A 13,297-nucleotide genomic window follows, 5' to 3' on the forward strand; every position below is an offset into this window, starting at 1 on the left:
CCAGTTACAGCTTGGGGCTGGCACTGAGCAGCAAGGCCAAGCTAGGGGAGCTAGCCCCAGCCCTGGGCAGCCAAGCTGTGATACCTGCTGGATGCTTCTGTCTCTGGTGGATTCTGCTGTAGTTTCCATACCTTTGAACAGCAATCAGCAGAGTCACTCAGGGTTTGCTAGGATCTCATTTTCCACTCTTCACCTCCACAGAAAGTTTTTATGGGCATACTGACTCTTTTACCTCAATAGCTGACACACACAATCCCACCCAACCAGCTATGACAAATATTCAGGAACTCGGCCATTTCTTGGCCCAGCTTTTAATGCTGGATGAAAATATGAGTGAACACATGCTGTCGGAGACTGTGCAGATCTGGGATTAAACAGAATGAAGAGTGATACAGCAGGCCTGATATCCCTGCTGTGATTCACAGGTAGAGTGAAAAATACAGTAGGGGATGAGACTACGTTTTAGACACTTAAATTCGATGGTACTTCCGTGGGCTAATCAGAACGGAATTGACATTTCTTGCTGTAGTTACAATGATACACAACTGGGGATTTGCACACCACTTTTTTCTGTGTCCCTTCAAGAACTAAACTGACAAGAATGGGAATAAATAGCTCTGCTATTCTGCTGAACTGCAGGACTGCTAAATATTTATAGGACATAACGAGGTCCTGTTACAAAAGCTAATATTTTCCCTCTTGAATAGATTCTCCAGTGGCTGTCAAACATCTTCTCATTAACTGTTGCCAAGTGTGAGCTTAACAGCCCATCTATAGTTGGGAAAATAAGATGAAAGTTGGCCACATGATGTGGCGTAAACAAACAGCCTCTTTGCTTTTGATAAAAACTTTCCATTATACCAATGAGGACAGAAGATAAGTCAGAATTATTAAATGGTCACTGTTTTCCATGTTCTCCACTAAAGACCCACATTTTGAGAATTTGGCTTGCTTACTCTCATTGCTCGTGCAAGAATTCCGAGGCCCCCAGTACTTTCACCATCAGTACAGATCAGTTAGAACAACCTTATGCATTTTTGGCTGGTATAATCAACATCAGCACAGTCATAGATACCAGAGCATCTCTTATAGACAGTACAGCAGGAAAGTTAAAGATCTGTGGCTATTTAAATCTGACATGACACGAGGAAGATTGCTGGAAAGATTCAGGCTGCATCTAAATGATTATTTTAAATAACGTAGGTTTAAGTTCTAAGTGTAGCATAGCTATATTAGACAAACCAGATCTTGGAGCACACTAGCTATAAGTTTCTCTCTTTATGGGGAAATGACATTCCTCAGAAGTTTAAGGTCATATGTATGACCCTATCTAAAAATTCCACAGATTCTCTGTTTCATGGGTGAAACATATGTGAGAACATAACAAAGTCAGGTAAGAAACCAGAAAGTTCTCTAACTAAAAAGTACAGAGAGCAGTGAGAGAATGGACTTCTAGGAAATACACATCCAACTCTCAGACAATCAACCATGTCTGTCATTGGGACACCTTGTGTCTGTCTCCTGCTGATGGGTCCCTGTGGAGAAGTTCAGAGATGGCAGCACCTCTCTGCTCTAGACCTGTGGGCTGGAAGCTTCCAGTGCTTGGACTGCCCATCCCTTGATCTGGCCCACGCTCAGTTATATCCTCGCAGTTGCAGCCACCATCCATCAAACAGCTTCCCAGCAACACAACCCAACTGTAGGCAGTATCTTCAGTTGCAAATAAGAAGGTACCGGGCTCAGCAGAGAGATGGGGAATGCAAATGAACAGGTATCATGCTCAGTAGAGAGACATGGAAAAAAAGCATACATAAAAGAGCCAGAAGAAAATGCTGGTTCATTGCTTCAAAATCCAAAGCCTTGTAATCCTATCATTGCTCTCTCTTGTAAGTTTTGGGCCCTCTCTGTCAGCCCTTTCCTCTTCCCAAGATTTTAGAAGCTGCTCAGAAGCAAGAAAAGCATTCCCATATCTACACTGGGAAGTGGTTTGTGTCCCAGACCAATATTTCACCATAGTTCAGCTTATTCAAACAGTGTGGTAAGCCAGGCAGTAAAGGACAGATATCTACCGCAAGGTGCAAACTGAAGACATGGGTATAACAAGAAAACTGAAAGACTTGCTATTCATCAGTAATGCCTGCTGAAGCATATGATAAAGCCACTTAGTTTCTTCCAAATTCTTTAAACATTTCTGACTGAGCAGAGTTAACTTTTTCACTAACCTTGGGGTTATATATTTCTCTAGAGGAGCCTCAAGACTCAGTCACCTTCACTGAATAGAGGTTAGCATCACCTCAACTGCTTGTTATTTCACAGATGTTAGAGCCATCTACTGGCTTGTTACAGTTTTCTCAAATGGCTGCCCTGGACAGAACACATGACAGAAGACAGCCTGCAAAACTAGATCAGAGTTCCACAGTATGGCTGAATCCAAGTGTTGGAATATGACAAGTTTGAATTTATCTCATTTGTCCCAATTTGACATATAGGCACGGAGAACAGTTTCTCAATGCTCTAGTGCCAGTGTCTGGTCATAAGAAGCTAGTGAGAACGACAGATATGATATCAAAAATCAAGCCCTTCTCCCAGCAGTCATGATACAACTTAGTTGGGAACAGGTGGCCTCATCTAAAACAGGTGAGTTTGTACCCAGCTGTGCTCATCCTCAGGCAAATAGGCAAATGCATGACAATTTCCACAGCTGTGCATGCTACCTTTCTGGCAGGGATCCTGCCAACCATCTTTTTATACCTGAAAAACTAGAGAGGACCCTGTGCCCTATACCCAATAGCCTCTGCACCATTCCCTTACAAAGCTGACCAAGTGAATAAGCAAATCTGGGGAAAGAGAATTTTACTTGTATTTTCAACATGGAAGTATATAGAACAGCTTTATGCTTCATAGTACTTTCATATCCAGCATCTTTTATGGTTAAAGAACATGCTGGAATCATTAATACGAGTAGTTGGAACTTCAGAGTTAAGAACCTTAAAATTAGATTAAATGGACTAGTTAATCATTTCATTTTACCTTTGTTTGAAATTATTTACAGGCTTATGAAAAGCAACATGTATCACAACAAAGCAGTGCAAGAATCATGTACAGCTTACAGCTGCCTCAAGGGCATTCCCAATCCTAAAACGGATCCAACAACTCAGACGGTGCAGCAGCTTGTAGTTTTCTTCCTGGCTAGATCCTGCCACAGGAAGGACATCTGCACACCCATATCAACCCCAAAATGCTTCACACAAAACCCTCCAGCAGCAGCTAATAGAGATGGCCATGGTAGGAGCATTACAGCACTTCCAACCGTTCACAAGCATTCTACCTCACAAAAATGTTTTTAGAGGTTAAAAAATGGTTCTGCCACCATATTTATTTGTTTTGGTGCATTTACACTAAATTATTGAAGTCTGGGCTTAGGTCGCGATGTGAAACTAACTTGTACTTACCTCAAGAACACTATGTGAATCACAAGTGATTCAGGTTTTGTATCTCACATAAACAACTAGAAGACCACCTACAGATTCATCTACATTTACATCTTCCCTTCTTCCTCCTCATATATGTATGAATTTGGGTGCCTCAGGTTTGGTTCGCAATTGGAAACTGAGGGAGTTATCATTAAATTTCTATCAGCTGTGACTTACAATTTACAGTTGTACTTAGGGATTTCAGCTGAAGTCAGAGATGCACTGACATCTTGACAATGACAGGTTTCCATCTGGGATTTCCAAGAACTGCAGCTGAATTCAGCCAAGGAGCTGGTCCTGAGTGTTGGGGCAACACCAGATGCATGTGACAGCAGATGATCAAAGCCCTCAGTGCTGAGAGAGTAGAGACTGGGCTCCTGACACCATGATAATAAGTAATTTACTTATTTTCAGGTTGAAATTCATTATTCTGTGCACAAGTCGTACAAAACATTGGAAAGCAAAACAGTTTGGCTAGACAAAATATTCCGTCCATTCAATTCAGATGTAATTAGCACAGAGTTATGGTCCCTTAATTAGGTACTTCTAGTAGTGTTTAATCAGTGGTACAAAGAGACTTTCTGAGGCAGAAGTGGTGGGTTGGCATCCAGCTGCACTTGGCTTCTCCTGCCTACATTCCTACCCACCAAACAACTCTTCTGTGGTCTGTTTCTTTTATCCCACCACAAAGTTCTATGACAAAGATTTCTGCAGTGTTTGGGTCACCATGGCCAGATAGAGAATGTAAAAACCTAGCAAAAACACATCTTACTGCTTAATAATTTGCGAGTTACATTTTAATATTTTTTAAACTGTCATTGAAAATGAAGCAGGCAGCATATCTCACATACGGTTCTTGTGAAAATACAGTATACTTGTTAAGATGATTTGTTTAAAGTACAGGAAATTCTACCTCTAGAGGCTCATTCAGTTACTTTAGTGCCTAATTAGCAACTTGAGAAGAACCTCACACCATACCTACCATATCCACTCTCCAACAAATATACAGCAGGGAGTCTGTAGAAACCTAATTCAAGAGAGTGATATAGATGACATCATCCCAGGTAAGATGGAGTTCTGAAGAGACAGCAGAAGTGTTTCTGCATCAAGCACACTATCATTGCCATTCTTTACTATAAAGTTAACCACTGCCTTTAAGCAGATTTCTACTCAGACATGGATGGAACATTCAACAAAAATAAGTTAGAGCATTTATCATTCAGTTGCCATACTCACTAAACCAGAGTTTAATTCTCTAACAATTCACATTAAAGTATGGCTAGTGTACACACCAGGGAAGGTGACGCGTCGTTTCCAGCCCACGCAGTCCAAGCCTGTTGGAGTACTCTGGGAAAATGGATGCAGTTTCAGTGGTAGGATGTCAAGAGTGATGGCAGATGTGATGGACAGACTTCTTCCAGCCTTCAACAAGAGAGGGAAAACAAAACCAATGTACATTACATATATATACCCCGTTGAACAAAACACAGCATTGGACACAGCACCTTTTTCCCCCTCTCATGCCTGCTTGTGTAAGTAGTCCATTAGTAAAAACATGGGTGGCTAGAGAAGATAAAAGTCAGTGAGAAGGTGAAGAAAGCTGCAAGATAATAGCAACAGGAGAAGGGGTACTGGATTCCGGAATCCAGGTACTGGATTCACAGTTAGCATAGCACCATGCACACCTGCACGCACAGAAAGTTACACTCCTTCCTTTGAAGTGTATCTTGTGGGAGGAGGAAGCATATCACAAGAAGTCATCCTCTCACCTACAGAACTAATTAAGTCTTGTTTCCTATAACTTTATGTGGGATAATTTCTGTTCTGGTATTTAAAGTGTAAATAAAGCTTTTCCCTTCAAAGATTTCTTAGTAACAGCACCTAGCCATACAAAACACATCTAACACACTACATTCTTCCCTTTCAGTTATAAATAGGATCCCCTCTGCCTGGTTGATTGGTTTTTATAAAACTTAGTGAACTTTATGAAACACTTAAAACTCTAAACCATTGGCAGATCTCGCTGAACTTATAACTTTATAACTTTCGCTGCTTTGAGAGGGAAATGAAATGGGTAGACAGCATACATACAGACAGCTCAATATAACTACTGCTTAAGTAGGTCAAGCTTAACTTAAACAAAAGTAGATTTTTTTTCCTGTTCGTTTTAAAGAAATCATGCAAACCTCTGCCATTTAGCCACCCAGACTAACCTACTTTCTCATCAGATACTCAAAAATGAGCAAGACACTACAACATCATAGAACATTGACAATCCTAGAACCACAGAACTGGTTGAGATGGAAGGGACCTTTAAAGGACACCTAGTCCAACTCCCCTGCAATGAATAGGGACACCTACAGGTAGATCAGGGTGCTCAGGGCCCAGTCACAATGTGTGATACAGATTGTAAGGAAAGGCACTGAAACTTGAAGTCCTTAACGCATGATGCAGATAGGCTTGTATGAATATGTTCTTTCCTCTATTTTCTCCATCCCATACCCCCTACAGCTGGCACACACAGAAAATATCAGTAACCACAGGTGTCTGGGAGACCACCTGGAAGGCAGCACTGGCCCCATGGGCATAGCCATCTTGCAGCTCTGCATGGCTACTGCTCTTTCCTTCTGCTGCAGCAACACACCTGCTCTCTCACACCTGAGCTATAGCTCATATATCCTGCTTCCTAGTCTTAAGCAGAATAACACTGTTTTCTACCATATATACACTATATAAATATGTATATATCTACATACATATATATCTACATACTATATATATGTACACTATATAAATATGTATGTACACTATATAAATAGAGTATATATATATAGTATGTAGATATATACATATATATAGTATACCAAGGCCTACATTATATCTGTTAAATGTGATAGATAGTATTATTGTACTGCATCAGGCAGTACAATCAGATAGTATTATTGCAGCAACAAAGGCAGGGTTTATTCTTACTGTCCCCCAGGACGTCAGAGCAGATCTCAGGTACAGGCAGTGTTTCATCTGTGCAGCAGAGGAAGCAGGTTTGTACAACCCAAAGCCAGGAGAGGAAGTACTTGCAGGATGTTAGTAAAAGCAGGCAGGGTTTTCCCCACTCTACAAGGGAGGGGAAAGGAGGGACAAAAATGGAGTAAAGACCCCCTCTTCTACATTTTCTGCTTTGGGTTAAGGGAATTATTTCTATGCTCTTTTGCACAGTCTGAGAGAGGCATTTACCTCTGTTGTGTGCCTGTACCTTGTCACTGGGGAGATATGTCTCATTCATGAGTATCCTCTCCAAAGGGGATTCATTACCCACTTGAAGTGTATCTGAGGTGCCCACAGTGCTCATAACCATGGTACTGCATGGCAAAGCTTTGTTTTCCTTATTTCAAATGGGGTAAAAAATTAGGTATCCAGGTGCCCTATTCAGGACAATAAGTTAAAGATCTCTTCTTCATTGCTTCTCATTTCTCTTTTGAAATAAAGGAGAGCTTCTGCTGCACTATACCCAATGGCTTTAGTCCCCTGATGTGCCTTTTAGGAATCTCTCTAATTTGACAGTGCAGAAATTGTGCTTTAACAAAAGCACGTAGCAACCACATCTCTGCTTCTATTGCTGTGCACTAGAGAAGCATCAGGCTTAAATAGTCAGGTTCCACCATTTTATTAAGACAGGAAGGAAATGATAGGAGCAGACAGGCAGGCAGCTGGAAGATACCACTAAAGCAATTCTTGCAAAAATAAATCTCAAAACAGAGTCTGTCACCATTACATACATCGCTGTTTTGGGGCATTGTCTGTGTTCCAGCTAGAGAATTTATACTGCATTTAAAAAGTTTATCTTATTCTACCTTTGAAAGTGGAGAACACCACCTTCAAAGGTTTTCCACAACCAGCTAAATGTTAACATTCTGAAGTAAAAGATCAGAAGGTGCTCAGCTTGTTAGTGGTAGCATTTTGTTATAAGGGACAGCTGGGTCAAGCTTTGAGTTTGGCTCTAGGGATTTCCACAGGCAGTTCTCATCTGAGGCAGATCAGCAGCCTCTTGGGCCTCAGCAAAACAAAACCCAGTACACAGAATTGTTTCGGACTGGCATTTCATATCTAAAAGCTAGTCTCTTGTTCCTCTCCCTCTGAATCCCAGTTGCCAGCCTTCAGAATAGCTTTGTATAGCCACTGTATTCATTTGTCTGTACTGATTCCAATGATACAGTATCAGAAATCATCTCTCAGGTTAAGAATTTGCCTTTTGTTCCTCCATGGTCTGCTCTGTTCTGCTGTTTCCCCGGTATTGCAGCATTACATCACCTTGTACGCTGACCTGAGCTTGACTTGACACAGTATGACTTATCATAGCTGAAGCCACGCATCCCAAGGCAACCCCATGTGGCAGGAAATATCAGACTTGCATTTTCAAATCTCCAAAGCTCCTTATATTTGCCTTGTTTCAATTGCAAAAGCACAGCAGACAATGAAAAACCTTACAAAGCTTCTTTTGTGATAGTTTATTTTGTTCTCCTTATTAGAAAGATTTTTGGCATCCTTCTAAAGCTACACCCAAACACTGCAGCTTGTGACAGCGCTCCCGCTACATCTGAGGATATGAATAAGCTGGCACTAGCACATGAATAGAGCACTGCGCAAAATAGAACAAAACAGGAAAAATAAACTACACAAGGACTATAATGAATAAAAGGTACAGGCCAAGGAATGCATTCATATTGGCAGACTGGAAAGAGCCCTTGAATCTCCACACTTGTTTCGAAAAAATTTGGCCTGCTCACAAAGATAAAAAGGATCAATAACACTCAAATCAACAGAAATAGTGAAAAACAAAACGAAATAAATCTAACTACATACTGCTAAGCATCTTCTCTTCTGAAGCTTGCTCTGTTTTTACTCACCTCTGCTACCCAAAGAAGAATAAACCAGAAAAGCCACTCAGCCCCCCAGGCATGTGTTGTTAAGTGAAGGAAGCTCAGTGGAAGCAGGGCAGCTGCTGCCCATTACACAGCTCACCACCATTGAGAGGTAAGCTTGCACCAGGAAAGGAGACTGGAAATGCTTATGGAGGAGGCTGTTTTCTGGCAGTATCAAAATGTGTGGGCAATCAGCAAAGCAGGCAGCATGCAAGCTGCGTAATCTGATGGCTCCAGGGATGCTTCTGAGGTAACTGGTTGCTCCTCTCAGAGGCTCTAATGGTCTCTGTGCTGGTGAACATGCCCGGCAGCATGGCCTGTATTTCCATCACTATCCGTGCTTGTCAAGCAATTGTAAGGAATATTTTTAGCTTATTTTACTGGCTTCTGTTCGCTAGTGAGCCTAACTAACCCAGTGATGCATTTTCCCGTCAGCATGGAGCTATTTCTTGGAACTCAGAGCAAGGCAGACAAATAACATAATTCCTATTTTTAAGAAATGGTAATATACACTTTTGCCTCAGGAGCATTATTTATTGTCTTCAACACATAGGCAGGAAAGCACCCTCACTGAACACAGCAGGCACATCTCAGAATGTACCCGGCACTCACCCAAGCCTCAACTGGCAAAATTTTCTTTTGAAGAACCTTATAAGCACAGAATAGCACAGATTTCAGGCCCTTGTCTTGAGGAGAAGACTACTACCCAATGTTAGGCATTCTTAGATGCTTTCTCAATATCATCAGCAGAAGCTGCATGGGGTGTCCCTCTGATCTCGTGGTTTTTTTCCCCAGAAATTCTAAATTTGGCTCTTGGACACAGAATCCTGGCTCTCCCTGAAGGGAACAGACCTTAGCTCTGGATCCAAGAGTAACAGATGTCAACAGTGTGAGTCATAACAGCCACAGAGTTTGTCCAGAGGAATCATATTGCTGACCTAGAAGTGTTCCTCGGTGGACAGGAGGTTACCAATAACTAAAACTCCAGTGACAATATTCTCTCAAGCACTTTGTAGTGGGAACTGGCCTCAGTAAGATGCATGGAGTTGACCTCAAATACAAGGGAAATCTGATTTAAAGTCTCTTTTCAAAGTTATATGGCAATACCACAGGGCACTGAAAGAGATTTCATGTTTTATTTACACTGATTTAAGGCAACTGTGATGTTATCCGTGCTCTCTCTATCTTGCAGCCCAAAGAGGAATCCCGTTGTCCAAAAGGGCTCAAGGAAGGAGCTGCTTGTTTGCAGTGACTACAAAACCACCTACTCCAGAGATGGGAAAGTTTAGTGTTTGAATAATCAGTTTCCATCCACAACTGCCAGACTCACAGAGAAGCAGCGAGAACTGGTACCAGACAAAGTAGACGGACATGAATGTGATCAACAGTAGAAAACAGCCAGAGCAGAGAGAGGAAGACAGTGCCAGGGGAGGAGGAGGACAGTGTGTGGGTTCTTACTTTCAACTGGTCCTCTGGGAAGTGTTGCAACTGAATCCCTCTCTCTGGCTGTGTCTCCTTCTCTAGCTTCCTTTTTTGGTTCCTCTGCATCCAAATATCATCGAAGCTGAAGCACTTATAGAGGGTTTTAGGTCTCTTCCTCCTCCTCTCCGGAATCTCCTTGGCTTTTGCGTCTGGAGCCAGGAAGGAAAGCCTCCAGGCTTTGTTCTCAAGGGTGGAGAAAGGGTGTGGGGATGGTGGAACCTGGGGGGACCTCCTTTTGCGATGGGGAACGCCTTTCTCATTTGGCCTCTTTTCAGGTGGTGTTGGACATAGCTGTTTTGAGTCCTGTTTTACAAACAGCAGGTGAAAACATACAGTTTGTTCACTGGAAATTCTGTTTGCTTCAAATCAGATTGAACAGAAGATGGCAACTCTCAGTTGTGTAGCCCCAAAAGTGTTCAGAGGAAAATGCTTCCCTGAGAGTAGGGCCTGCCTGTCTATCCTCAGCATCCTCCATAGGCTCAGGGGTACCCATCCTGAAACAGTAGCTCTGCTGCCCGTTGAGACAGCTAATGCACACTCCCACTGCACAGGACAATGCCCTTTTCACCCTCATTCTAGATGGTATGTTACAATAACGTTACTGAGGTTTAGGTCATTCTGCATATTATTTACAAAGATAGTGTATCTGAAAATATCTCAATGTCCAGTCCTGTCTGTCTGTGCTTTTCACACTTTATTTCAGTTAAGCAAAGTGAAAATGCTACCTGGATGCCTGCAGGTCTGATATACTGTGCTTTCTGATGGTGCTCTTTTACTATCCATTATAGTTGCCTGATGTTGGCCTGAGAAAAAGGAATTGCACAGTTTCACCCTTCACTCCCATTTGCTTTTATAGAGTGCTTGCACAAAACTACAGCTTTTATACTGGAACTGATGGGAGATAACAGTATTAAGGAATGAATGGAGTCTCCTCTTCTGCCAAGAAAATGTTGTATCCTGACAATCTTTCCAGTTTCTCACAATTTATTCGAAGAACTCAAACAATGAGACAAACCACTGCAGGCCCTTCCCTTTTCAATTACCCAACAATCCCAGATCAATTTTTCATTGTCACTAGCAAGAGATGCCATAGTCTTGGGAGGCTTCTTATCTACTAGCTGCTATGCAAAAATGAAAGTGTGCTGCTGGTTTTCTGTGCCTAGAAAAGCGAGGAGAAGACCTTGCACAGACTTCAAACATCAAATATAATACATTAGTTTGCTCTTGCCTCCTGGGTAACACAATCATGTTAAGTGAAATCATGTTGCAAACATGCAGTGAAGGTCCTGACATGTAGGCAAATGGTAATTCTGTAGAGTTCTTTTGTCCCAAACTTTTCAGCACAAAATCTTTGTTCTAGTTATAACCTGGCGAATGCTAACAACCACTAGTATGTAACAACAGAGGGGCTGTCCTGTGCTCCATCAGGCTGAGAATGGTTACTTACCAGTGTGGTAGACCTCAGGAGGGAGCTGAGCCATTGCAGTCTGTTACAGAACTATAAAACAGGTAAAGTTTCAAGGATGTTCACACCTGCTCACTTGTCTAGCAATAATGCCTTTACTGATGTGGAACAGAAAGGGATTTCTCTAATGCCAGTGTTAATGTTATGACTTTTTCACTTGTCCACATACATAAGAAAGACCATCAGGATGCAGTTTTACTTCTTTTCACAGTGTCATGAAAATGGAAATAAGCAAAAGCCCTATATACTCAAACAGATGAGATGTTGTATCCTGAAAGCTGGGACACTTGCTTTAATTCAAGGCTCCAGCTACATTTATCCAGTCTGAGATATCATTGTGCAACCTCCAGAAGTATCAGTCAAATTAAATTGGTTTTATACGACTTAGACACCATTTACATTTTTCACAGTTTTAATTATTTAATCTAGCAATCGATTTAAGTAATTATTTATTTGCTCCTAATTGTTACATCCTAGAATCATAAAATCATAGAATGGTTTGGGTTGGGAACTTTAAGATCATGTAGTTGGGCTTGCCTTTTGAAATCTTTATACACGCCTTATTTCTCTCTTCAAGATGTTCCTTTTGGTAATGATTTACAGGTCAATTATTTTATTTGTCTTCTGATAGACCTCATCTGTTAGCAACATTTTAAGAGTACTTTCCATAGGCTGACTACCTTGCATTTTCCTAGGTTGCTGTAACACTGCAGGTCTCTTGTTCAGAAGGTGATATTAAGTTTGTAAGTTAAGTTGATGCCCGTGAAAACAAAATATTTTCAAGCAAATTCTCTTCCCCTTCTGCCCACAGCGATTCCAGAACTACAGCTCTCACTGCCCTTACTACCACCCACATGCTTCTTTGGATTCCAGACAGCATTAGCCAAAAAAAAAAAAAAAAAAAGAGGCAAAACCAAACAAACACTACAAACAATCAAGTAAAAAATTTTCACTGGAAATATGTGGGGAGAAACTGAGGGAACTAGGTTTATTCAAGGTGAAAAAATTGTATTAAGGGCAATATGAGAGCAGTCTACAAGAAATTTATAGTTACATGGATGATGGATCTAAACTCTTTTATGTTGCCAGACAATGTAGCCAGGAGTAGCCAGGAACTGTAGTTTGGAAAGTCCTGTTTGGGCATTAGGAAAGGAATTTCTTCAGGAACATGTTTCCCAGAGAGATGGTGAAATCTCAAGCATGTCAGGTTTTCAGGACTTGGTTAAACAAGTCACGGATTTGTCTGCCCAGTGTTGCCACTAGTCCTATCAGAAGAAGGACATAAGATTAGATGACCTCCCACAATCTGTTCCAATCAATCAATTCTTTTTGTTCAATTTTTTTTTTAAGATAATACACCAAATAGGAGTAAGCATAGGCTAAGAACATTTTGAAGGATATCTTAAACTTTTAATACAACCCAGAATGCGACAAACAAAAGGCAGCATCAACTGCAAAAGCTGTGCAAGAGTGCATGTGTGCTGAACACAACCAGCCTTTGGCATCAGAATTGATTGAGCAGTTCCAGGCTCATGAAAAATTATCTGGTTGTGGTGTGGCAGCAGACAGAAACTCTCAAATGACATTTTTGAAAATCTGCTCAACAAAATACGGCTGCCTACTTCATAGTGTCAAAAGTCATCAGCAGCAATACTAGAAAAGCAGTATGACCGAGCTAGGTCCTGGGATCTCACCTATGAGGTCAAGCTCAATCACTCTGGTGGTTCGTGTTTAGCCACTGAAAGAGATTCCTAAGCTCATGGCCACTTACAATTTGGGAAATCGTCTCTGGGATTAAAAGCCTCCTGATATAGGAAGTCTCTGCTTTTAAAGGCCTCAACCAGTTGAGAGACCCCTATTGAAGATACACTCTTTTCACTGAGATCTGAGCTATCAGGGGGAGATTAATATGTAACCAGGACTAGAGTATAATGCAGCATCACAGAGAGAGTCCATTT

General features: G+C 41.4%; 1 protein-coding gene across 1 annotated transcript in view; it reads right to left on the reverse strand.

Moving 5' to 3' along the window:
• ARHGEF4 (Rho guanine nucleotide exchange factor 4) overlaps positions 1-13,297 on the reverse strand; it is a 214,870-nt gene that overhangs the window by 100,809 nt on the left and 100,764 nt on the right. Inside the window, exons 5-6 of the mRNA XM_021395154.1 lie at positions 9,851-10,177; positions 4,766-4,895 (exon numbers count right to left, since the gene is read on the reverse strand). Of these exons, the coding sequence (XP_021250829.1) occupies positions 4,766-4,895; positions 9,851-10,177 (457 nt within the window). The remainder of the gene's footprint in view (positions 1-4,765; positions 4,896-9,850; positions 10,178-13,297) is intronic.

The sequence above is a fragment of the Numida meleagris genome, chromosome 4 (assembly GCF_002078875.1).
Source record: "Numida meleagris isolate 19003 breed g44 Domestic line chromosome 4, NumMel1.0, whole genome shotgun sequence".
In the NCBI taxonomy this organism is placed as follows: domain Eukaryota; kingdom Metazoa; phylum Chordata; class Aves; order Galliformes; family Numididae; genus Numida; species Numida meleagris.